This window comes from Callionymus lyra, chromosome 4 (assembly GCF_982586985.1).
Source record: "Callionymus lyra chromosome 4, fCalLyr1.hap1.1, whole genome shotgun sequence".
NCBI lineage: Eukaryota > Metazoa > Chordata > Actinopteri > Syngnathiformes > Callionymidae > Callionymus > Callionymus lyra.
Window position 1 is genome coordinate 36943537 of NC_141821.1, and position 27103 is coordinate 36970639.

The window sequence follows — 27103 nt, forward strand, 5'->3', positions numbered from 1 at the left end:
TACGAAACCCCTTTCTGCAGACGCTCCTCCTTGAGCCTGTTCCCTGAGGCATCGTGAAACATTGGCGGTTTCCATGGTGACACTGACTTCCTTTAGGATCGGGGAATGAGGATCATGAAATTTGTCACTGAACCTGAGAAACACAAAATATCAATGCAGCTTTTTTCTTTGAGTAGGGTTAAGGTTTATATTAATTTTCACACAAAGAAAAAATCCTTGTATTCCAAAATTAAGCATCATTTTAAACAGGTTTTCAATTACGCTATGAAAAAGCGTCACACATTTAAATGTTGTATAAAAATCATACATCACCAATAACAAACAATAATATTTTTCTTTTTAAAGCATTGCAGAGAAAGAAAAGCACATCAGATATTATTAACTTTAAATTGTAACTGTAAAAACTTTTTTTTACCTCACTGTACAGTATATTCTTCCAGTTGTAGCTTAAATCTTCTTGCCCGACAAATAATAACCGGTGAGGAGTTGAAGCGCATCAGTGCTTCTGCATCATCTGACGTGGTCATGAAAAATAAAAGGGGAGAGAGAGAGGGAGAGGGAGAGAGGGAGAGGGAGAGAGAGGAAGTGAGAAATCTCCTCCTCCACATCACGTCATCGTGTACATGCAAGAAAAAAACTTTTTCAAAGCTAAAATAAAACCACATATGCTCACATATGATGATAATTGTTTGTAAATCAACAAGTTTGGATTGTAAAATGAGTTGTTTATTTTAACTAGTTGCACAACTCTGGTGATAAAAGTTTCTGATTCTGATAAAGTCAGAGTAATACTTGAATTTGTAGCACAGTAGTAGACTGAGTAATTGACTAGTTAATTACAATATTAATAACAAGTTACAAGTAATACCCATTATATTAAAGCGATCTCAAGAGCTGATGTGTCATCCGGGATCAGTAGTACGGTTAATTTCAGTGAGACTGAGAGAAACATCTCAATAGCCAACACAGATAAACAAGATAAAGAAAAAGTACCAGAATATACTCCTGACTTGCATGTCTGAAACTGGCAGGCAATTGATGACGTGATCAGAACCTGAGAGAACTTATGTCGACAGATTTCAAGAGTTGAAACACTTCACGGTGTCAAATTGTGGGGGTTTGATGCACACGTTGGTGGTCTCAGCCAATAGAGAGCCACCATGATAATGCTACCTGACAAACACAGCTGATGCCTTATTGTCCGATGGTTAGTTAACATAAGCAGTCGGCTGAGTCAGTAGAACAGACACGGACAGGAACTAGTACTGGTACTACGGCGTTGTGTTTTCTTTGAATTACACATATTTCTTATTTAGGTACAAGATTGAAGAGCACGTTGTGAGTGTGAACCTGCAGAGATGTGGGAGGAGAACTGTGAGACGGAGCAGTAAGTCAACTTAACACTTGTTTAGAGTGTATCTAGGGGTTTAATTGGTGTGTGGTTCTGTCCATCTACCTGCTGACCAGTGATGTGGGCCAGATGCTGGACTACTCACCAGTGTCATGGCAGGTGTACTTTGACCAAAGGGAGGATGTGAGCGTGGGGGCGGCCGAGACCGGGGACGTCTTCAGGGTCTATAAAGCTGGACATGAGGGGCCATTGCTGGTTCTTCTTCATGGAGGAGGACACTCTGCTCTGTCCTGGGCCGTCTTCACGGTCAGTTTTTTATGAAGCTAAGTTTATGAACGATTTCTTATGAGGATTTTTTGTATTCACAGACCGCTATTGCTAGCAAGGTGAAGTGCAGGGTGTTGGCCATGGACCTCAGGGGTCACGGTGAGGAAATAATACAACTTTACACTAATAGATGTGCATTTGTTGTGTGGTGTTAACTTTAAATGGTGTACTTTTTTTTGAAGGCTCCACTGTTGTCCGTGAGTCGGACGACTTCTCCACCATAACAATGTCCAGGTAAGAATGTAAAAGATTTTTTACTATTAATTGATTTCAGTCTTTAATCTTTGGTCTCTGCCTCTTGCACTAGTGACGTGGCTAACGTAGTACGAGCCTGCTATGGTGAGGCACCTCCTGACCTCGTTCTGATCGGCCATGGTGTTGGGGGTGCAATTGCAGTTCACACAGCCAGCAACAAGCTGCTGCCAACCACAGTGGGCCTGGTGGCCATCGACGTGGTGGAAGGTAAACAGGTTAGTCCCGGTCTCAGAGCCACCCATCCTGACTCAGTCTCTGCACTGGTCTACTCTTGGTGCAGGCAGTGCAACGGAGGCACTCCATAGCATACAGAACTTCCTGAAGGGAAGACCCAAGTCCTTCAAGTCAATGGACCACGCTATAGAGTGGAGGTGAGAGTTGATCAATAGCTCTTAATGCTTCGTCTCAAAACATCTCAGCAAATTCTTCACTTGTCCTGCGGCACAATCCATGGTTTGCATTCTTGGTCTTTACGTAATTTCCATAGAAATTCTCCTCAATCTTGAGTCAAATGAACAAGGAAACATTATTTCACAGATTATGTAAGATGACATAGATTGTGACCATTAAACATGATTTTCTTTGTTTTTGGATCAACTTAGTGTCAAGGGTGGACAAATCAGGAACCTGGAGTCAGCCAGAGTCTCAATAGTTGGTCAGATAAAAAGGTGAGATGTTAAAACTCGACCTCAAAAATGTCCTGGAAGGTCCTTAAGCTCTTGACTCAATAGGTGTGAGGTTGCGGAGGTGGACCCTCTAGAGCCGGCCAGTCCTGTTCCTGATGCCCTCGTGGAGCGTAACGAGGAGTCATATGATCAAAGCCACGTCAATGACAAAGAAAGCGATGAGTCGGAGGAGAACCTGAGCATCTCACAGGTCAGGAGCTCAGTAACGTGAACCACTTTTTGAGGGACATGTTGGACCTCACGCCTGTTCTGTTCTTCACTGTTATGCTCTTCCATAGAGCGTGTATAAATGGCGCATTGACCTTTCAAAATCAGACAAGTACTGGGATGGATGGTTTCGTGGAACCTCCCAACTCTTTCTGGCCTGCAAGCTCCCGAAACTTCTGCTGCTGGCAGGTATGTGCAACACTTTCCAGATGTGAGGGGCCAAAAGAAAGAAGGGACAAAGAAAAATGTGATAATAGGATGAGGGAAAATAAAGAAAGAGATGAACTGTTAAAACAACCATAATCACACTGTTAGATTAAAGACTAAAAAATATAAATTATTCATCAAGTTTAAATGGTAAAAGAAGTATGGGCAAAATTATAAAATAAAATATAAAATATAAATTCTATGTATGAGAGGAAGAAAGTCCTAAATTCTTTCTGAGAGTAAAGAATTTGGTTAAAGTGTGTCAAGGCCAACCATTCTCTCTCTGACATTTTTAAAACCATACAAAAGGTGAAATGAATCAGATCGAGCCTGTCGTTAACCAAACACTCTTTTAAATGTACATTCAATTTCTTGTCATTTTTCAACTGGTTTCCAGGAATCGACCGACTGGACAGAGATCTGTCCATTGGACAGATGCAAGGTGAGACTTGATTTATTTACAAGAATTTGATTGATTCTTGAATGTTTTTTTCCCAAGCTCTTACATTTCTGAGCTTGAATGTTGCTGCCGTCTGATAAAAGCCTCTTTGTTCTTTTGTTGTGTCTCCACTTGAAATGATAATCACAACCAGTTTCAGGAAAGAGCAGAGCAGCAACATGTGATACCAATATTCACATCATGAGACCTGCATGTGTAGGTCAAACTCCCCACAGTCTCCTAGTGTTTGGCCTAGTTTTGGAGTGTTTGGTTCTTGATAAATAACTTGGTTGATGTGGAGATCATTTGATTTGTTGCAGTTTCTGCAACGGGCGTTGTACCCCTCTCTCTCTCTCTCTCTCTCTCTCTCTCTTTCTCTCTCTCTTTCTCTCTCACACACACACACACACACACACACACACACACACACACACACACACACACACACACACACACACACACTGCTCTTCTTCTGAGGCATCTGCTTCTGTCATCAACTGTGCTGGAAGTGACAGCTCAAGCTGCGTGTTGAGGAATCAACGTCACAAATATTGAACGTGTCTTTTTGTCTTTAAATAGGTAAATTCATGATGCAGGTGCTGCCCCCGTGCGGTCATGCGGTGCAAGAAGACACACCAGACAGAGTAGGTGTGATTTCCTAATATATGTCATGTGAATGTGAAAAAGTAAGGAACACAAAAACATCATTTAAATACAGGTAGCTGAATCAGTGGCCTCCTTTCTGCTGAGACACAGGTTTGCTGAAGCCAGGAGGGAGACCAAGAGGTAGTACTGATGTTGTGTATCAGGAAGTATTCTTTTTTCAATTTTATTTGGACAATTTTTATTTTTCTTCCAGCTCAGACTCACCTACCGAATAACTTTTAAAGGTATGTTATAGATTCAGAGCACTGATTAATATACATTCTTCTTAGGTCCATCTATATCTTTAATGAGTTGCAAAATTTAAAAACACTTACTTGAAGTTACTTTACATAAAAAAGTAAATCCTAGAAAAGGACTATGGTTTACAGAGATGCTAAACCCAATGATAATGTGAAAAAAGGAAAACATTAAAAAAAAAAAAAAAATCAAAACTACCCAGAGCTAGCATTTTAACTTTCCTTTTTTGATCTGTATTAATAAACTGGGGATTGAAAAACAAACACATAATTAATAACTTGTTTTCATAAAAAAAAGATTAAATTAAAAAAACTTTTAACATATTTTTTTGTGTTCTCAACAGTTTTATACATGAATTAAGATTGTTATCTTGATAACTGTTGAATAATTAACCCTTGTTACATTTCAAATGAATGAAGTGATACTTATTATTGTTTTATCTCTTCTTTATTTATAGAACCATCAATCCTGGCTCTTTGACTGAAGGCCAACTGTTCTGTCCTCATCCAGTAATTGAACTTGTGTATTAGTTATTGTTTGTTTCTACATGTAATAAACTCTTGTCCAGCCAAATAATAATAAAGAGTTATTGTCCTGCATGCTGGTGAAAGATCTAATCATGAACAAACAATTAGCAAATTATTTAAATGAATCATTCAGTTAGCTACAGCGTGCTAGAAAAGTTGACGTGAAATAAACCCCAAAAAGTTGGTAAAAAAGTCAAAAATATAAATCTTGACACTAAACTCTTAATACTAAACTCTTTGGTTCCTGTGAATATTTATTTGCTCAGAATTATGATTTATCTGACGTTTTTGGTTGTTAGACCGTTAAGTAATGGCAAGTTTTACTTTGTGACAAGAAGAGAGATCATTCATTTACTCTGGACACAGGTTGTAGGATTTTGCTTTTATTTTGATGTCTGCAGAAAGAAAAATGTCGCACAACATTGAAAGTAATGAGCTCCACGTTGAAATAAAAAAAACAAAACAAAAAAAACAAACAGATTTATTGTATTTTGTCCTGAAATGGTGTCAAGAGATTAATTTAACTTAGAGACTGGCACAAAATAATTTCAGGACACAAGTGCAAAAAAGAAGAAAACAAAAACAATTATTGAATCTTTGTCAAACAACAATATTTGCTTGACACCAGACTACATCAACAATACCAAACTCCCAGTGTTTGGGTTCATGAGATCCAGGTCCTGTGCACACGATCTATATACAATTAATCAACATCGAAACGGGCCTGATCAGAACTCATTCGCACCGAGAATCAGCAGGCTGCAGGTCAGGGAGAAGGGATTCAGTCTTTACCGCTGAAGGCCATTGTTACAAAAATAAATGTCTTCTCTGGTATCAAAATAGACGACAATCTTTTATCCCTCTACTCCAGGAAACTCTTGTGTCAGTGACACCACATCACAGCTCAACATTATTTTTGCACCTCGGCAGACCGACACCGATGCCATGCAGTGGGACGTGAACTTGAGAAACTATTTACACGCAACTGTCACAAGCAGTTTGTCACGTTGCTTATTCTTTAACTAAATTCATTATATTCATGCCAACAATTTTAAAGTGGTTTCGTTTTAAACCACTTGGAATTTCTCTCCAGAACACTTGAGTGCTGATTGTTCGAAGGCATAAGAGGGCGACAAGTGGTCAAATTGTTAACAAGTTTAAAATGAAAAATCAAAATTCATAAGAATTTCCCCCCAAACTTAAAAAAGGTTTATTGTGGTTTAAATACTACATTTTGGAAGTCCCTTGAAGCATCTAATGATTGTCAAACATTGATAGAGTAACGTGGGCAGTCATTTTAAAATGGCCATATATCAGTTTCATCAGAATATTGAAGGGATGTATTTCAAATGTTGAACCTTTGGTTTAATTATTGAAACCTTTTTTTTGTTATTATCATCAATTTTAAATACAACCATTAAATAATTGAATGATTTAATCGAATTATTTGCATATTACAATTTAAACAAATTAAAGTTCTAACATATTCAAATTTTCTTTTCTTTTTACAAGGCGTTTGATATTTTCATTTTAAATTAAGTTTTTAATCAATGTCAAGCCAGGCAAATACATTTTTACATTGAATACATTTAAAGGTTACAGTTTATTGGAATTAGAATATAAGGCTTTGTGGTAAGATTAAATCCATTTATTGAACAGATTTTAAATTTTAATTATTCAATTATGCAAATACTACCTTTTGATAAACAAACTTCAAAAATATTCAAAATATAATTACTCAATTCTCAAAAAAACTAAACAAAGTTTAAATGAATCTATGTTAACATTTGAATTAAACTGTTGAATATTCTAATGGCACTGATATACCTTCACATTATTAAAAGTCAAATTAAAATATAAAATAAAAACTGTAAAAAATGTGAAAAACACCTAAAAAGTTTAATACTTTAGCAAGATTTAAAAAAAAAAAAAATGAACAAGGATCCATTTGAACTTTAAGTTTTGTTTGAAATATTCTTGGGCCTAGGAACGTCTTAAAGGGACCAAAACAAACCACTCTTCATCTAAAAACACACAGTGCTGTGAGATCAAATCTGGAATATTTTACACCTAAACAAGATCAAACCAACAGAAGAAAAAACTCTTCCAAAAGAGAAAAGATTTAAAAAAATAAAAAAAAATCAGATAATTTGAAATGTTTGTGAAACTGCATGTTGAGCACCAAACAAAAGAGATTAAATGAAGTAGAAGTGAAGTGAAGGAAGTCACTTCTGTGTAGAAGGTGTGAAGGTCGGAGCAGAAGACATGTCTAGACGGATCGTGCAAAATCAGCGGTTATTCAGGTCGCATTGGTGAGATCAGAGCTGCTGCCAAAGACGGTGGAAGAGCGACGAGGAGGAAGATCTGCATCCATGTTGACTCGCCATTCATCCACCGCCACAGTCGTCTGCTCTGCTGGATTCTAGCTACCCTGTTCCTGTCCAGATAAAGACGAGTCCACTTCTCTCAGGACTTCTCTCCCAAGCGAGAATGTTCAGTCGACCCCTCCTCGTCTGATAGACCCGTTTCCACGGCGATAACAAAAGAGGCCACAGATGCGCTGCCGGCCATTGGCTGGTGTTCGCCTGGAGTAAGAAGAGAGACTGTGAGAAGAGACAAGTCAATATTGGTGTAGTAACAACGGAAACCACTAGGTGTCGTCGTAACACTAGTTTGTGTTTGTGTCGAGTTAGTGCTGCTCACCCGTGTGTGTGTCAGTGGTGGCCGTCACAGGGCTGTCTCGGAGGGTGTCGGGGTCTTGATAGTCCTGTGGGAGCCCCACTCGTCTAACCCCTGGGTCAAGCACGACTGAAGACCCTCCCTCGCTGAGCGTGCCGTCACTGGACGCCCCGGACACCACGGCCTCCAAAGCCAAGGCCCCGACTCCCCCCACTCCTCCCAGAGCCAGGTCATAGTCCAGTGGCATGTCGTCCAGACAATCTGCATTGAGCTGAGGGACGACAAACCGTTTTAAATCAAAAAGGTAATTTGTCACACACAGCCTCAATTATATAAGTAAATAGGGTGTAAGAAAACATTAATATGCTTAAATGTTGTGATAGTTCTTTACATGATACTGTATCAATATTCAGCAGCATTGAATTGAAATATTTTTTCTTTAAATGATATCATGTTTTATTCTATTTTTTTTATCATAGTCCTTTTATGGTTAAAATAAAACTATTTTGTTCACAACTGAAGAGCGTTAGTTAATTTATCTGTTGCAATGAAACAGCACTCATCACCTCCACCGCCGCTTAGAAACAATCACGGCAATAACGGAGTGTATTATAATACTACAAATATATCCTTGTTCCTACAGTATCACAATATATCGTATCGTCGCCCCTGTATTGTGATATGCATCGCAGATACTAAGCCAGTACAATCCTCTCGTTAAGGTCGAGTTTAATAACATTCTCAATACTCTATTGTATTATGAAGAAGACAATGTTCAAACTAAAGAAAAAAAAAAATTGCACTTCATGTTTCATTTTAATCTACAACAGATTCCTGCTGAGGAACAAGCGGAGACTTACAGCAATGCCCAGAGCTTTCAGGATGTTCATCTTGCACATTGGGCATGTTCTGTGGTGGAGCAGCCAGGGATCCACGCAGCTCTTATGGAACAAATGTCTGCCGGAGGAAAAAGTGACGTTAATCCTCCATCGTGGTAGAGAGACCAAACATCTGCTTTTGTTTTGTGATGTTGCACAATGAGAGAAGTGATCAGAGTAAACAGGAATTTTCCTTCATTTACCATCCATTCCCAAAAAACCCTTCTTTTTTTTTTAAACCAAGACTTGCTCTCAAAAACCGACAACAATCTTTTCTAGTGACTTATATCCTCATGGTGATTATGGATCGCACCTGCAGGGAAGGATCCGGACCACATCGTTGGGTTTGTAACCTTCGATGCAGACGGCACAGTTGTCGAAGTCGGCCTCCGTCTCCTGGTCGCCCTTCCTGATGGTGCGGACCTGAAGCTTGCTGATCGCTTTTTTAGCTGCGTCACCAAGACGACGCTGCAGCGAGAAGATCAGATTTAGTCTCCCTGAGATAGAGAGGGCATGGATGAATATTTCATGTTCAAGTCGAAAACTTGTTGACCTGCCTGCCGAGATCCAAGATGTTGTTGGTTGGATTAAATGGATAACTAAAATCCTTTCTTTACAAACTCACAAAGTGTTTATAAGATATTCAATTCCATGGCATTTATTGGTTATTAAAGGTGATGTTTATAAATATAAAAATAATGATGTGCGAAAATGTTAAATCTATTTTTTTTAATGAGTAAGAATAGAATACATTCCGAGACACATGCCACATGTGACAATATGGTGCAAAAGGACAGGATTTATACGAAAATACATTTTTGGAAATATCTTATGCTCTGGATGACAAGGTCAGTGAACACAGCGGTATGTTTGACTTTAACATGAATTGTTAAAATTCTTTCTACTCTCTTTTCTTCTCGTCGTGCACAGACATGTAGGACTTCTTACAATGTCAGAACCTACCAAAGATCTGACCCCTTCACCTTTGACTCCAAACCTTTTGAAAAAAGCTCTTCCTGGGATTTATGATTGTGACTAATTATATTTTAGCTTTTTTTTTTTCTCCTTCCTGGTCTCTCCCAAAGAAAGCATCTTAACTCTTACTCTCCTAATAATGCATCAGAGCAACTTTCTATAAATCGGTCATGTTAAGTCTCATTTCTTTGCTAAAACTTTAGCTACTACTATTTTCAGAGAAGAACTCTGACAGTCCTCTCCATTCATTCCACCATGTCTGCACTCTTTTCTTCACCATTTTTTTTTTCTACTTATTAGCAGAATTAATCCCCCTCACTCTCACAATAAAATCACTATAGTATCTGCAAAACATCAAGGTCTGCTGTGATCCAAACACCTCATATCCTCACCTTGAAACCCTGTCACCCTTTAAGGCCCAGTTTTGTTGAGTCCTCATAGATGTCCTGTCCCTCACATACCCACCACAGATCTACAAACACCTCTGTGACATTCTTTGAATGGAATCAAGTTCGGACAGAGTACCACAGATTCAACATTTACTGTGAAGGTGTTGATAGGAAAATAGTTTTGAGTACAAATGGATGTTTAAAAAGTTGCAATCATGCGCCCATTTGAAAACAGAAAAATGTGATTAATAAGAGATATACTTCACACTTGTGTACTACTGTTGCGTACAATAACTAAAATTAAAAGTTCACTCATGTACCAAAGCAGAGGTCTCTTTGGACTTGGGATTTAAATACTAAATGGGATTGCAATCAGCGAACCGTGCATTAATGAAATTTAAAACAATAATCCTTTAATACCTGGTTTCGGTCTCGTGCGTTGGCGTATCGGAACCTCTGGATGTAGTAGAAGACGAGCCAGGCCAGGGAGATGATCATCAGCACAATGAAGGAGATGGACACAAACACCACCGACGTCCTGCTGACGTACTTCTGCAGGTTTCTGGTTCCGATCGTAATGGTCATGTTCACCGTCACGTTGCGCTCCAGCAGCGAGACCACCTCTCTGCCTTTTGGCTCGGGGATCATGATGGCGATCACTTCGCCTGTGCCTGGACCAGAACATTTAGAAATAGTTTAACAAAAACACGTTTCCTTTAAATTCCATTGTGAGCAGTGACATTTTGAAAACCTTTAGAACTTTGAAAAGAATTGTGATGACTTGCAGTTTACAGTCAAGATAACGGCTTAATGCATACGTGTTAAACTAAAGGGCTGGGGGCCAAATTTGGTCAGACAATTTAATGTGGCTTGCCGGGTGATTGGTGCACATAAATAAATATGTCAGTTTAAGATAATGGACAGATATAATGGATGTATACAAGATTTCCAATACTGAAAGACTGGCAGAAATGACAAGGAGACGCGGAAAATTCGGATTAAGCCTCTAAAATTGTTCAATAAAGAAATCCAGTGGCGGGCGGTCAGGGCCAGCAAGGCCTTCTCTGCTGGCCTAAACATAACCGGAAAACAAATTTAATTTTTTAATCAAAAAAAAAAAAAAAAATGTATACAAGTTTAAATTTGTTTTTTTTTACATGGATATTAAATTATTCCTCATATTTAAGCTGTCACGTATTGCCAGAACAAATCTGCCCGAGGCCTTCAGTCGTTTCAGAAGTAGCTCTTGTACATTGAAATCAACGGTGAATCTGACCCGCTTAATAAAACCAAGTAAAAATGTCAGTAGAAGAGCTATTAAAGAAAATCTAATTCAAATAAATCTAAATCAAATAAATACTACCATTGTAGAGGACAGGAGAATTAAGTGTGGATTGTTGAATATCCGATCCCTGTCCTCAAAAGCTGCACTAATTAATGAACTTATATCAGATAAAACCATTGACTTATTCTGCTTAACCAAAACCTGGCTGTCTATAGATGATTACGTATCCTTAAATTAATCAACACCACCCAGCCACACCAACTTTAACGCCCCTCGACGCTCTGGTCGAGGAGGTGGAGTCGCAGCCATCATCAACTCGTGTCTGTCAACCTTTACTAGACCACAATGTGATTTCAACTCTTTTGAAAGTATTATACTTAGCATATCTAATACAACCTTGAGATCAGGTCAGTCACTTCTCTTTGTTGGAGTCTATCGTCCCCCTGGACCTTATTCTGAATTCTTGTCTGAGTTCCCTGAGTTCTTGACCAGCCTGGTGCTTAAATCAGATAAAGTGATTATTGTTGGTGACTTTAACATCCATGTTGATATGGTCCAGGATAGCTTAGCTAACAGGTTGAACTCTATCCTGGAGTCATTTGGTTTCTCTCAGTACGTACATGAACCGACTCACTGTTTTAAGCACACATTAGATCTTGTCCTAGCGTACGGACTTGAAATTAAAAATGTTATTGTCTCTCCTCAGAATTCAGTTCTTTCTGACCATCAATTAATAACCTTTGACTTCATTTTAAATGACCCAAGTCTACAGAGCAGGAGCACTCTCAAAAGATGTCTGTCTGAAAGTGCCGTTACCAAGTTTATGGAAATAATTCCCTCAGTGCTCAGTAAAATGCCTACCCTCAGTGTGTCAAGAAACTCTACCCATAGTCACCCCGACATTGATAACTTTGTGGGCAGTTTTACAGACTCGTTGCACAATACGCTTGACTTAATCGCACCACTAACTCAAAAGACTGTTAACAGAAGTAGTCTTGCTCCCTGGTATACTCAGGAAACACGTAAATTAAAACAGGATTCTAGACGACTAGATAAGAAATGGCGTTCATCAAAACATAATGAATTCTACCAGGACTGGCAGGATAAGTTAAAAATATACAAGGCATCTCTTCGGAAAGCCAGAGCCAGCTACTACTCATCACTTATAGAAGCAAATAAGAATAACCCCAAGTTCTTATTCAGCACTGTAGCCAGGCTGACACGGAGCCATCAGTCCATTGAGCAGTCCATCCCTTCTCATCTTAGTAGCAGTGACTTCATGAACTTTTTTAATGAAAAAATTGTAACTATCAGAGGAAAGATTCAAGACCTCCTAGATTTTTCTAATACAACCAGTGCAGCCTCACCGGACACAGACACTATGACTGATACATATTTTGACTCCTTTCTACCAGTGAGTCCTCGACAGCTGTCCTTGTAAACAGGTAGGAGATGGACCAGACAGTGGTCAGCTCGTCCCAAAGGAGGAAGGGGGGGATGATAAATAAGCGTCTTTAGTGTTCGCATAGAAAAGGTCCAATGTGTTATTGTCTCTGATGGCACAAGTGACGTACTGTGTGAATTTGGGCAGACAGGAGGAAAGAGATGCGTGATTAAAATCACCGGAGATGATAAAGAGGGCCTGAGGGCTCTGAGTCTGTAACCCGTTCACTACTCCAGTGATGACGTCACATGCTGCCTCCGCGCTCGCCGACGGTGGAATGTACACAAGCACCGCGACAACATGTGAAAACTCCCGTGGCAAGTAGAAGGGTCTCAGACTCAGCGCCAAAAGTTCAATGTCAGGACAGCAGTGTTGATCCTTTAAAGTGACGTGCCTGGGAAGGCACCACTTCTCGTTGACGAACACTGCCAGTCCTCCGCCCTTTCTCATCTCCGTCCGGTCCGCGCGTAATAAGCAGAATCCATCCAGCGCAGCAATCGCGTCCGTGTGGTTCTGGTTCAGCCACGTCTCCGTGAGCATCAGCATGCTGCACCGTCGATATTCCGGGTCGAACCTGGTCGCCGCCGCGAGTTCGTCCATCTTGTTTGGCAGAGATCTCACGTTGCCCATGACGACGGACTGCAGCGCTGGTCGATAAGCTCTCCTCAGCTCCCGGCGTTTAACTCCGGCGCGGCATCCCCGTCTCCTCTTCATAATATCCCGGGGGATGATGGTTCGCTCCTCCGGCCGCACCGCGGAGAAACGCAGTGCCAGCAGCTGATCCCGACTGTAGACGATGGCCATTACGCGCGCAGGACGCCCGTTGCGCACCAGAAAAGGCGATGAAAAACTTTCCTTTTTCACTGAAAGTTTCCAATTTTTATAGAAAACTGTCCGCGAGTCTTAAAGAGACAGTATGATGAAAAGAAAAGTTTGAAAAGACAGAGGCAAACCTCGGAAAAAAGTAATAAACCCAAAAAACACTCGGAGCTGCTGTTAAAGTCGCCGTCCTGTCGGCGCCATCTTTAAAATCATTCTCACCTCTACACTTACCTTCTTCTCTCCCCCAAGCCTGTCCCTCACACCTCTCCAGGTGAGAAATCAGCTTAGGAGAACCAAGACAACAAAGGCCCCTGGACCAGACGGCATCGGTGGCAAAGTACTCAGGACGTGCTCTGACCAGTTAAGTGAAATTGTTGGACTTCTGTTCAACATAAGCTTGGGAAGAGTTCCACTACTGTGGAAGACGTCCTGTGTGGTACCGGTGCCGAAGACTCAGCACCCTAAGGATCCCAGCTGCTACAGACCTGTGGCCTTGACATCCCACCTTATGAAGGCTCTGGAGCGGCTGGTCCTTAGTTACCCGAGTCCTCTGGTGCGCTCCTCCATGGATCCGTTGCAGTTTGCCTACCAACCTGACATCGGCGTGGAGGACACCATCATCTTCCTTCTCCACCGAGCACTTTCTCACCTGGAGTCGCCTGGAAGCACTGTGAGGATCCTTTTCCTGGATCTAAGCAGTGCTTTCAATACCATCAGGTCAAACATCCTGAGGGACAAGCTGGAGCTGTCTGGAGCGGACACTCACCACTGGATTGTGGACTCCCTCACCAACCGTCCACAGTTCGTGAGGACCCGGGATGGTGTTTCGAGGACTGTACTGTGCAGTGTAGGGGTCCCCCAGGGAACAGTGTTAGCACCGTTCCTCTTTTCACTGTACACTGCAGACTTCCAACACCTGTCTCCCACCAGTCACCTGCAGAAGTTCTCGGACGACTCCGCCATCGTCGGCCTCATTAGGGACGGGGATGACGGGTCGTACCGGGGACTTGTCAACTTTGTTGACTGGTGCCTGGAAAACCACCTTCAGATCAACTCCAGCAAAACTAAGGAGTTGATTGTGGATTTCCGGCGGTGTCCCTCCATCTCCCCCTCACCACTGAACATCCAGGGACAGGACATTGAGATTGTCACGACTTACAAGTTCCTGGGTGTTCACCTCAACAACCGCCTGGACTGGGTGGATAACACTGCTGCTCTTTATAAAAAAGGGCGGAGTAGAATCGACCTGCTCCGGAGGTTGAGGTCGTTTGGTGTCCGGGGGCCACTCCTGAAGTCATTCTATGACTCAGTAGTGGCCTCTGCCATCTTCAACGGTGTGGTCTGCTGGGGGAGCAGCATGACAGCAAAGGATAGGGCTAAACTCGACAGCCTTATTAAGAAGGCCGGTTACGTCCTAGGGCGCCCCCTGGATCCTGTGGAGGAAGTGACTGGAGGGAGGATGCGGAGCAAGCTGGGCTCCATGATGAGGAACTTGTCTCACCCTCTCCAGCACACACTGAGGGCATTGAGGAGCTCCATCAGTGATAGGATGCTCCATCCCCGGTGTGTGAGGGAGAGGTACCGCAGGTCTTTCCTCCCTGCTGCCAGACTCCACAACAAGAACACACCAAGATAACTATTTAACTGCACCTCTTGTTATTTATGTAAATATGATTGTGTATATATTATATAGCGCAGATTTATCTTTTATTCTATTTAGATTTTCTTTCTCGTTTTTATTTCTGGGTGTTTTTATTTCTCTTGCTGTTGTTAAACCGAATTTCCCCTCGCGGGACTAATAAAGGTATTCTGATTCTGATTCAGGTTGTTTCCTCCTCAAAGTCCACAACATGTCTTCTCGATCCTATTCCCACATGGCTACTTAAAGAACTGTTCCCCTTACTTATCACTTTCATACTTGACATTATTAACTTGTCAATAACATCAGGCTATGTGCCTCAGATTTTTAAAGTTGCAGTAATTAAACCTCTGCTTAAAAAACCCACTCTTGATCCAGAGGTCCTCACTAACTATAGGCCTATCTCTAATCTTGTCTTCATTTCAAAACTTCTGGAGAAAGTGGTAACAAGTCAGCTCTGTGATTATCTCCAGGACAATGATCAATTTGAGGTGTTTCAGTCTGGTTTTAGGGAACACCACAGCACAGAGACCGCCCTGGTAAAAGTAAGTAACGACCTACTGATGGCCTCTGATCAGGGCCATGTTTCAGTTCTTGTTCTTCTAGATCTCAGTGCTGCATTTGACACTGTCGACCACCAAATCCTTCTACAAAGGCTAGAAAACCATATAGGCATTCGTGGAACTGCGCTTAACTGGTTTAAATCTTACCTGTCGGATAGAACGCACTATGTACATGTCAACCACCTCTCATCGACACACACTAAGGTCAGCTATGGTGTCCCACAAGGTTCTGTTCTTGGTCCAATACTATTCACAATCTATATGCTCCCACTAGGGGACTTGATTAGAAGACACTCTATAAACTTTCACTGTTATGCTGATGACACCCAACTTTACTTGTCCATGAAGCCAGATGAAAGAAATCAGCTAACACAACTACAGTCCTGTATTACAGATATCAAGTCCTGGATGACCAAAAACTTCCTCCTACTGAACTCGGAAAAGACTGAGGTTTTACTAGTTGGTCCACAAAATCTCAGACAATCATTAACTAATGATCTAGCTTTACAAAATGGACTTGCTCCTGCTACTAGCACCACTGTAAAGAATCTGGGTGTATGCTTTGACAAGGACTTATCATTTAACTCACACATAAAACAAATCTCACAGACTGCTTACTTCCACCTTCGTAACATTTCAAAAATCAGGCACTTCCTTCCTTTAGATGCTGCTGAGAAACTCATCCATGCTTTTGTAACCTCCAGGCTGGACTATTGTAACTCTCTTCTCTCAGGATGTTCTAAAAAGTCTCTCAGAACTCTTCAGCTCATTCAGAACTCTGCAGCTCGTGTCCTGACTAAGACTAAGAGGCGCGAACACATTTCCCCTGTACTGTCTTCCCTACATTGGCTTCCTGTAGAACTTATAATACAATTTAAAATCCTTCTCCTAACCTATAAAGCCTTACATGGTCTAGCACCAACATACATTAAAGATTTAATCCAAACTTACCAACCCTCAAGGACCTTACGATCCTTAAACTCTGATCTATTAGTTATACCACAAATCTCTAAATGTAGATTTGGAGCCAGGGCCTTCAGTTTTCAAGCCCCTCTGCTGTGGAACAAACTACCGGCTTCAGTCCGGAGGGCAGACACCCTCTCTATGTTTAAAAACAATCTTAAAACCTTACTTTTCGATAAAGCCTATAACTAACTTAACTGTTTATCTTAGCTGCTATAGGCTGAGTATGCTGGAGGAGTTTTAGACACTGAGCTCTGTATATCCTTCTTTTCTGCATTACATTCATCACCTGTGCAGTTTAAACCCACACCTTTTTATTTCTCTCCCGGAGCCCCAGGGCTCCACCTCCAGAGCTGCTGCTGATCCAGGATCTTCACCACGTCATCAGATCCCGAGTTCTCTCCAGCACCTCCATGGACTCTCCTACACTCTCCTCTTTTTTTTTTCTCACTATAATTTCCCTCACTCCTCTCCTTATCCATCTGTCTACCCCCCCATCCTTCCTCCCAGCCGGTCAAAGCGGCAGGCCGTCAACAATGAGTCTGGTTCCGCTCGAGGTTTCTGCCTTCTAAAATGAACTTTTTCCTCGCCATAGCTCACTGTACAGCTCACTGTACAGTGTTTTGTTTCTTGCTCTTTGTTGAATTGCTGGGATCTATTTTTCCTTAATCAACTATAGTCTTATTTCAACTGTATAGTGTCTTGAGATAACTTTGTTATGATAAGACACTTTAAATAAAATTGAATTGAACGGCAGCCGAAGGATTGTGTTAACAAATCATATTCGAGTTAGCAACACCTACGTCAACGTAGGTATATACGTTAATGTCCTCTGATTGGATAGCACTGAGACAAGTCACATGAAGCTGAAACGTTGATTTGATTTTCAACACAATGGCTGAAGAGCTAGATCTGGTTGTGGATATACTTGCAAAGACATTTTCAAGAAGGATATTTCAAGAAAAGCTGGACGTTGTAAAGAAAGTTATACTAACTCCGAGACAAGTCTTTCACAAGCTTCAAAGGATTTATCTGCCACATTTCCTCCATGAACTATGTGAGTAAATGCTAAATAATGTTGCACTTTATGAGATCAATAATGGTGCGTGTGTGCGTGTGTGACTTTAGTGTGTGTGTGTGTGTTTGTCTCTGAAGCGCGTAGTGTGTGTGGGGGGGAGGGGAGCGATGCAGAGCGTGTGTGTTGTGGCCATGGAAACCAAACAGACTGTAGTCGGAGTGATATTTTGATATAATGTACTGATGTTGTGTTCATCTGATGATGATCTAAACGTCTTATTGACCTATAACAGTACACTGTCAGATCCCTGTGGGGTATATATAGCCTTAAAGTAGTGATTGAGAGGTGGATTAATTCCAACGTGCGCCACTGAAGGCCTATGTGTGAAATGCACGGCCCGCCACTGTTGAAATCTCACAGATTACAGCCGGCAACAGAATAAGTTCAAGATTTTGGCCCCTGTGTTTGATACTCTCTGTAACCTTGGCAAGTTCTGTACCTTGTTGGTTTATTTTTCTTTTCGTTAAAAAGAAATCGAAGGAATATTGAAAATAAAAACATTTTTTAAATAAAGTGCTTTAATATCACGCATTCTCCCTGTACACCTTGTATAACAAGGACATTATACACACTTTTTTATAATGTCCTCGTATATTGAGAATAATCTAATAAAGTTCTTTCAAGGTTTAATCTCCTTTAAAGTTTTGTCCAGTTGAGGTGGTTCAGATATATTCCTCAGTTATTCAAAAATATGCTTCAATATTTTCCAAAGAAGACCAGGATCAGGTAAAAGTCGCTGCTGCGATAATTAAACAATCAATCTTACATCTTATTCTCACATAAACCTTCACCGGTTCATGCCAAATAACAGTCATACCTTCTTAATGGAGCTTGTGTTTACAACAGAACACAGTTGTCAACTGATAAATGTACAGCTATAAAGATCAATAAATACTTTGGATTCTTTTTTCTGTGAACACGAGTTCAGACTAGCAAGAAGTACCTGCAGCTCAGCACGGTTCAAAAACATTCCAAATAATTGGTGACCTGCAACTGTGAACTGTGTGCGAGTGTTTGTCAGACTGTGTCCTTTGATGACCCAGTTGACCTGTCCGAGCAGTTCCCCGTGTGTTGCTCAATGACGGCTAGGATTGGTTCCACTGCCTCCTGACCCCAGATTGAAAATAAATAAGTCCATTGCCTTCTTATTTGGTGAAATATTAAGGTGTGCCAACAATCATTAGTGCTGAAGTTTTGGTTGTGTGCTGTTCACAACCACAGAGCTGACTTTCAAAGCTGCCGATGATTGGAAAGAGATACAAAAACACACCACCTAGGAAGTGTGAGGACTTCAACTGTGAGGGTGTTCTTTTGGCTCAGTCAGTCGGGCTTGCATCCAAAGCATTTGTGTTTTTTTCCTTTGTGACTGAGGTCTGACTCGCACCCTCTCGCACTCCAGCGAGAACAGTGGAGGTCGGCTTGATGCCACAAAAGCACAACTTAAGTAACTTTGAAGTTTAGTTTACTGTTGTTTACGTGAATTGGATTTCCTAACAGCAGAATGTTTTGGAAATTCTGGTTTGAGGAAGAATGTATCACCACATTCACAAGTTATTATTGCAGCCATATTCTTTAACTGTATACGAGTCTCCATTTCAATCATTTTTGACATCTTAAAACTATTTGACAGTGTCTTATCTCAGACGGTGTACATAATCTCAAGCTAGCCATTCTTTTATGTGAATATTAATTCTTTTTTTTGGGGGGGGGACTGTGGAAATCAAATGCAGTTTAAAATTTTCCTAAAAGATTGAATTGATATGAATGTTCAGACCTGTTCAGGAGGTTAATTAACACAGGCATTGCTCTGTGAACTTTTTAAAACGAGCCCCGAGGTCTGCATTGAACTTCCAGAGGTTCCCTAACAATTAGCAGAGACTAAAAATCAATGCTTCTGAGCCTAAAATAAACCTGGATCAATAAATACAGCAAAAACACAACAGAGCACATACGTAAATACCAAATTCGACCTAACTAAATGAACACCTGGCTGTGTCGTTTATATCTTCGACTAAACCCAAGAGTATTTGATGCATTTCATAAAAAACACCTTGTGTACCCTTGAAGTCATTCTCACATTTTTCTTAGATCTCTCTTTTAGAAGGTAGATAAATATAACCTTATTGAAATTGTTTTTCCAATTAGCACCATTAGCGTGATCTCTCTGTAACTGTCACCAGTGAGTCCAGCTTCATGCCAACCACAGAGCCAGCCCCACCGAGGTACTTATAGTTGTCAACTATCTCCACCTCATCACCTCTGATGGACACTGGATGTGGCTTTGTCCTGGACCTCCCAAAGTCCAAGACCTTGGTACTTTCCCCAGCTGTAGACTGAGGTTGAAGACATGCTGGAGTGGCTCAGCTAGTTCAGCAGCGCAGGGATTTAGCAGTCAAACAGACACCATGTCAGGACCAGCAGCCTTCCCTGGACGAATCCCTCGAAGTACATTGTGCACCTGGAGTGAGGTAATGCTGGGAAGAGGTTGTGTGGAGCTGAGTGGGGCACAAAAAGGTGGGGCAGGTTCTGAAGCGGTCTTGTTTCCAGTGATGGTTTTAACACCATCCCAGACCTCACTCATTTCTTCCCCACTCAGCTTCTCATCCAATCTCCTCCTGTAGGTGTCTTTTGCCTCCCTCAAGCAACGCTTCACCTCCTGCTGTGCTGATCTCATGGCGTCCCTGTCCCTGCTCCTGAAAGCCACCTTCTTCCTGTAAAGGACATCCTTGACCTCCTTTGTTACCCACAGTTTATTATTAGGGTAACAGCCGAGAGTCTTAGCAGGGGCGACAACATCTAAGCAGAAGTTTAGATAATCCGTTAGACAGTGTGCCAACACAACACAAGACAGTCTTCATAGTAACATGTCCCGGGCTACACCAGCATTTATTAACATACATGATCAGATCTCCTCCTCTGCGCTTCCCACAAGTGCATGCGTCTATGTCCGCTCTTACGGTGGTGAAGCCCGGCAGGTCCACGTGAGCATCCAGAGTCAGCTCACGTGGCTGTGAAGATCAACAAGTTGCTCTCTCTGTAGATCCGCTGTTTTTTTGAGGGCAGTCAGCTCGTCAATCTTGTTGGTCAATGAATTGACGTTCCCCATCGTAATCGTGGGGAACGATTGTCTGTGACGTCTCCAATTGTCCTTTAGCTTAGCCTTTAGCCTCATGCCTGCTCTACCACCACGAAACTGGCGCTGATATCTTAAAACACTTCTAGTGTCAACAAGTAGGGGCCAACGATGCTATGTATTATTTCTAATAGTGAACAATCAAATATAACCAGCTGGTGAACAGATAGACTCAAGGATGCTCTTCTACAAGTCAGGAATATATTTGTAGTGTAAACGTTAGAGGTGAATGAATCTATGGTTTCACTGGTTTGAAAAGGACGAATGGTTAAAGTGCCATTAATAAATAGTGAATATAATCTAGAATTGTATGTGCTCTTAATCATGGATTGAGGGTAACATTTTATTGATCTTACAGATCAAGATATTAAAAAGCAAAATTACAAAACTGATTGACCACAGTATGTCAGGCTGAAGGACATCACGTCTGACACTGTGGTGTGCAGTACAGGAGCACCTCAGGGGACAGTACTGGCCCCTCTCCTCTTCACCATCTACACTTCAGACTTCTGCTACAACTCAGAGCTCAGTCTCGTCCATAAGTATGATGACGACACTGCCATTGTTGGATGCATCAGGGACAACAGTGAGGACAAGTACAGGAGTCTGATACGCGACTTTGTGAACTTTGTGAACACCTCAAAGACCAAGGAGCTGGTCTTGGACTTCCAGGACAAAGCCACGTCCAGTGTCCATCAGAGGCGAGTGGTGTGTGGCTGGACAGTAAACTGGACTGGTCCTGCAACACAGACCATGTGTGCAAGTTCAGAGCAGACTGTACTTTCTGAAGAGGCTTCGATCATTTAACATCTGCAGGAAACTCCTCTGCATGTTCCATCAGTCTGGGGTGGCTTGTTCTACCAGTCTGTGGTGGCCAGTGTCCTGTTCTATGCTGTGGTGTGTTGGGGTGGGAATGTGTCCAAGAGTGTCAACAGGTTGGACAGATTGATCAGAAAGGCTGGCTCTGTGGTTGGCATGAAGCTGGACTCACTGGTGACAGTTGCAGAGAGGAGATCACTGGACAAACTACTGTCAATCATGGATGACGACATCATCCTCTGAACACTGTCATCAGTGAGCAGAGAATCAGATGAAGAGCACAAATGTTCCTCATCAGATGAAACACTAGACTCAGGGACTCATTCGTTCCTCGTGCTATTAGGTAGGTAGGTAGAACTTTATTGATTGTTTAAATAGTTTTTCTCCAATTTGACAAAGCAATACAGCAATTATTCATAAAAATAAAAAAATAAAAATAAGAACAAGAACAAAGAGAAATAGAGAAAGAGGAAGATGATGCAATCTAAGTCTAAAGATAAAGAACATAGATAAAAATAACAAAGATGAAGAATACAAAGATTAACATAGAATAGAATGTCATGAAACTTTCGCTGCAGGAGCAGAGTCAAAATATGATTCTATTCTATGTTAATCTTTCCATCCATTTGTGTTATTTTTCTTTGATCTATGATCTTAATGCTTAAGATGCAAATTTTTGTCATTTGTCTTTTTGCTCCTTTATTGCACTTTTTTCTTGTTCTTGTTTAATGAATCTATCGTCTGTGTTGCTGTAGGCTGTACAATGAGATCTGAACACTACTAAAGACATACAATATCAATTCAACTTGCTGCTTTTAGTTAGAACCGACTCTGAGATTCTTCAGTGAAAAGGCCAAATGAGACTGTGCATCTAGATCCCAAAACATGAATCCCCTCTACACTGGAGTGAAGAAAGGGACAGTATTTCCAGCTGTGGGTCCGATTTGCTCACAATGCAGCTGAAGGAGAAAACTCACTGCTGCTGCTTGACGCTCAACATGTTACATAAGTGCACTCTGCCGATAACAGACGACGCAGTTCCTCTGTTTTAAATCTAATTAGTAAGAAAAAACGGTTTGTGGCATGTACAGATGCAGGAATGAATGTCATGACCTGCTTAAAGACAAACTCTGAAGTATCTGAGAGGTTGTTTACAACAACAACTGTCAGCTTTAAATTCTTGTTCAGTTAAAACAACAAGCCAGATGGACTTTCCTCTCCCTGAATGAACCAGTTTCCCCTTCCTACTGAGATAACACATCCCTTTGTGAAACTATATATATTACTGGCAACCTCAGAATTAAGTCATATCCATAGCTTGATCATTTCATTTTCGATATATGTTGCTACTCTGTGACTGGTTATGGTCAAAATGGGTGCTGGTGGTGCTTCAAGCTATGGCGCTGGTACTTTTGTAAGAAAAATAAATGAGGGATGCAGAACTGCAATGTTTTCCCAATTCTATTTATCAGTGAATCACATTTTTTAGGAACATTTATTCCAGAATTTGCTTAAAATTGCTGAATATCGATACAGTATCATTACAAAATAATTGCTTCTATGCATGCATGTATCAATATTATTTCTTGCACCATTATCACAAAAGGGAGTCTTGATTTAACCTTTAAAAATGAAATTAGTAGTGGTCAGAAAAAAAGGAAGTTATCATACCGCCTCAATCAGTTAGTACAAGTCTGAATGCGATATTGTATTCTCATTCACTGAGGCTCAATCCATCCTAATGAGCTTTCTGATCGTCAAACACTCATTGAATTCCCATCCTTCAACATAAGTCCTGGTATTTTATTTTTTACATTCAGAGGTCGCAATTCTAACATAAACATTACTCTAATTTTTATCCAACTATACAGTGGGCTACATGAAATGACTGGCCAGATTTGCCCCCAGACCTCCGGTTCATATGAACTTGTTTTGTTTGGTTACACAGCAGGAGACTGATCATCTTTCGCGTTTAGATGCATTATTAAAAAGAGAGAAACTGTCGGTTAGCAAAGCCCAAAGAGCGGAAAGAAAGTGTAAAGTGACTTTCTCAGAACAGGGTCACAAAGCGCTTAAACAATCAAAACAATACTAATTTAAAACACATACGTTAAAAGGCCATGACAACATAGAGACAAACACAACAGCCTGGAGAAAGTTAAGAAAAAGTCTGTACAAATAAGAATGTCTTCAGATGTTTCTTGAAGGAGTCAGTAGATCCATCAAACACAGAGAGAGAGGAAGATCCTCCCAAAGCTTAGGAGCAACAGCCTGGAAGGATTTCTCTCCTCTGGTCGGGTGCGGAACCATCAGCAGTAGTGATGGTTAAATTGAAAATGGGGTACAAACCTTTGCAAGAGCCAATGGTCATCCATTAAAAAACAGAATCATCTTTGGAAATTGACTATACCCCCCCCCCACACACTTCATATCATGACTCATGAGCTGAGTGACTAAGTGTATTGGGAATTTGCTGCCAAAATAGTCAGCCTTTGTGACCACATTGTCCATATGATATCAAAAAGGTTTGATTAGAGTTAATTGATTCAATAAGGAAAAGCTCCAGATGTGTTGACACCCAAAAAAGTATTGTTATAGGTATACTTACAGAAAATGTATACCAGACCAGTCAGACCGTTTATTACTTTTTTGTTTTTCTTGCTTTTAATGATGGCCCAGTTACTGTAAATGCCAACCTTAATTTAAGTCCAAATAAACTATTGAGTCTCCAAGTATATGGTGAACTTTCGGAAAAGCTAGATTCCACACTATACATTTCAGTCAATTTTTTTTGTTTAAATGCCAATAATTATGAATTTAAAAATAGTTTTTCTATGAAAGAGGTCCCACGAGGAAACATAAACCCTATAATCCTAGGTGGCAACCTTACTTTCAAAAACAGCAAATCAATTTTATAAAGTTGTGTGGAAATTTTTCTACTACTCTCCATCATGGATGATGACAGTCATCCTCTCAACACTGTCATCAGTGAGCAGAGAAGCAGAATGAGTGCACGAATGCTTCTTCCCAGATGCAAAACTAATAGACTCAAGGACTTATTCATTCCTCGGGCCAATTCTGCGATTGGGGGCAGGAGTGGAGTGAAAGTATCATGATGTTCTATTCTATGCAAGTCTTTGTATCCTTTGTCTTTGTTATTTTTCTTTAATCTATGTTCTTTATGTTTAGACTTAGAATGTATCATCTTGTTCTTTCTCTTTATTTACCTTTGTTCTTTATTTTTATGAATAATTGCTGTATGCCTGTGTCTAATTGGAAAAAAACAATTTCCCAAAGGAGACTTCCTGAGGGATCGATAAAGTTCTACCTACCTTACGTAACCTACTTGATTATTTGGCTCCTGTAAGACTTTGACTGATGTCATCTGCTTTCTGTGACGTCACACAGTCTTTATAACTTTACTGTTTAATTATTGAAACAAAAACATTGTCAATAATCTCAATTTGTAAAGGCATAACAGATCATAGGGCTCGGAATTATTTTAGGAAATTGTGAAACTCCAATTCTATGAGGGACATTTATGGACACGGATGAACTGACTTTTGTAAATATACTTCATGTCGCGCACATCTTTCAATGAGGTTGACAGATGTAGGATTCATTTTAAATAAAAAACAACTACATTCAGGAGTTTTGGCCCATTTCTTAAATACATTTTAAATCAATTTGGAAATAACGTAATGGACCAGAAACAAAGGGTACAGATATGTATTCTAGCCACCGCTGACCCATTTAGAGTGCAGGTACTTCGGAAAGGTACTGCAACAATCGCACGCGTGTCACACTGTACCTGGATGAGGCATGGTGATGGTGTCGTTGGCGTTGGCAGAGCCCACATTGAAGATGACCACGGCGGACGCGTTGTACTGTGCCGCGTGCAGGATCTTGTCCTTGTAGGTGCAGTTGCCCCGGGCGATCAGCGCGATCCAGGCCCCGGCCTGCGCGGGCACCAGGAACCGGGTGTTGGGGTCACAGGCCTGGCGGTCGTGAGGGGACGCAGGCAGGACGAGGACTCCCTTGGCGTCCCGCTTGGGCGAGTGCTCGCCGTAACGCCCACATTCGGTCTTCTCGGTGCGGAGGTCCGAGGTGGCGGGGTCCTCGTAGGTGATGTTGACGAAGGCGGTGTACCACTCCTCCCGCTCGGCCACCGTGAAGTCCAGGCACAGCAGGTGCACGAAGCAGAAGGAGAGCAGCCACGTCGAGAGGGCCAGGCTGCGGCAGGCCGCCACCAGCGAGCACGGAGCCATGACGAGGCTCCGCGCCGAGGATCAACCGTCGTCTGGAGATCGCAACACCGTCAGCACCGCCAGCTACTCCACCATGACTGCCGGCCCACCAGCGTTAACAGATCGAATCCTTTTTTGACACAAACGAGTCCCGTGTTCAGCCGCTCCCGAGCCGCAGACACCGAGCAGCCGTCTTCATCTCCAGCAGAGAGGCAGCAGAACACCCGCGGGTGACGACCTCAACCCACGCTACTGGCTAACATGCAGCTTCTGGTTAACAAAACAGGTTCTCTTGTCACATAAACGTGACTAGAAGTCAGCTGTGAGGCGGGTTCGTCTGGAGAGAAGAGTCGTTGTTTAGAGACGCGGCAGGACAGCTAAGCTGCATTGTTTTGACTGGGCCTGGACTTTAAAGCTAGCGTTCATGACCTCCAAACTTCCGCTTTTGCTACTAAAAGATAAAAGCTCGATAACGTGTTTACGCTAACATCGCAGCCTCGAATTAGTATACCGTTTATCAGCACACATTTAATAAGAATACATCAAATACATATTTTTACTGAACTAGGTTAAATAAAACGGTTTTCACTATTTTACCACTATTACTGCTTTTATTTTGAATGAACACATGACGGACTCGTTCTACCTAGTTTGACGCTCGTGTTGTGGCAGAAGCGTGAGACAGCGACCTCCAGCGGTCCGGCAGAAAAACGTTTTAAAATAATGTATTTTCAACGATTTCATAATTATGATTCTCCCGCCGTGTTTTATTTTAAACATTATTTCAAACAACGTACACATGGAAAAATAGAACTGCTTGTTACAATTCAGTTAGCTATGTTAGCTGTTAAGGTAAAAAAAACAGGAAGTGTTTATAAGATTCCGTTTAGACTAAAATATGTTTTTCTTTATTTCAAAGTAACGTATATTTCTTAAAGGTGACAAATTAATACTGTTCATCGATGATAAAAACTAAAACGACTCCGTCCTACTCCAACAATATCCTAGGTTTTCCTCATTTTTCCGGTTAATAGAAAACATGTGGGTTTGATGTTACAAGATAGATTCAACACAAGGAACTGACAATTCAGCTTTTATTTACAGTTGTAAAAATTGTGATCTTACACACAATTAAGCCCAGAAGAGATTTTGGTAGAATTTTGACTGACAGACAGACGAAGGGGCGGATGGATAGATAGTTTTTCCAGCCAGCACACAGACGATAGATTCATAAAACAAGACCAAAGTGGAATAAAAAGAAAGTCCAAGATGACACAATCTATGTTT

General features: G+C 41.3%; 2 protein-coding genes across 3 annotated transcripts; one reads left to right on the forward strand and one right to left on the reverse strand.

Annotated features, from left to right (window-relative positions):
• The first annotated feature begins 1358 nt into the window (after positions 1-1358).
• Positions 1359-4353, forward strand: LOC148082842 (protein phosphatase methylesterase 1-like). Its single transcript, XM_087788297.1, has 13 exons — positions 1359-1387; positions 1468-1657; positions 1720-1777; positions 1861-1912; positions 1986-2140; positions 2214-2304; positions 2536-2601; positions 2665-2809; positions 2898-3015; positions 3431-3475; positions 4052-4116; positions 4191-4258; positions 4332-4353. Exons 1-13 carry the CDS (start codon positions 1359-1361, stop codon positions 4351-4353), a joined length of 1104 nt encoding a protein of 367 aa, XP_087644423.1.
• A 922-nt stretch (positions 4354-5275) lies between these two features.
• rnf150b (ring finger protein 150b) lies at positions 5276-26318 on the reverse strand. 2 transcript variants are annotated; one of them, XM_087790110.1, is made up of 6 exons: positions 25381-26318; positions 10244-10494; positions 8773-8927; positions 8442-8538; positions 7606-7852; positions 5276-7505 (listed from the first exon to the last, which is right to left on the reverse strand). In XM_087790110.1, the coding sequence occupies exons 1-6, from the start codon at positions 25835-25837 to the stop codon at positions 7369-7371; spliced, it is 1344 nt and encodes a 447-aa protein (XP_087646236.1). In that variant the 5' UTR covers positions 25838-26318; the 3' UTR covers positions 5276-7368. The 2 variants fall into 2 exon arrangements, with proteins under 2 accessions (XP_087646236.1, XP_087646237.1); XM_087790111.1 differs by having other exon boundaries at positions 5276-7487; positions 25381-26317.
• Positions 26319-27103: the final 785 nt, after the last annotated feature.

Coding starts and splice junctions, on each gene's coding strand:
- rnf150b (XM_087790110.1), bottom strand. CDS start 25,837: ATGGCTCCGTGCTCGCTGGTGGCGGCCTGCCGCAGCCTGGCCCTCTCG. Junction 7,853..8,441: donor TGAAAGCTCTGGGCATTGCT/GTAAGTCTCCGC, acceptor GTCGTCCCTCAG/CTCAATGCAGATTGTCTGGA. Junction 7,506..7,605: donor CACCACTGACACACACACGG/GTGAGCAGCACT, acceptor CTCTTCTCACAG/TCTCTCTTCTTACTCCAGGC.
- LOC148082842 (XM_087788297.1), top strand. CDS start 1,359: ATGTGGGAGGAGAACTGTGAGACGGAGCA. Junction 2,305..2,535: donor GACCACGCTATAGAGTGGAG/GTGAGAGTTGAT, acceptor GGATCAACTTAG/TGTCAAGGGTGGACAAATCA. Junction 3,016..3,430: donor GAAACTTCTGCTGCTGGCAG/GTATGTGCAACA, acceptor ACTGGTTTCCAG/GAATCGACCGACTGGACAGA.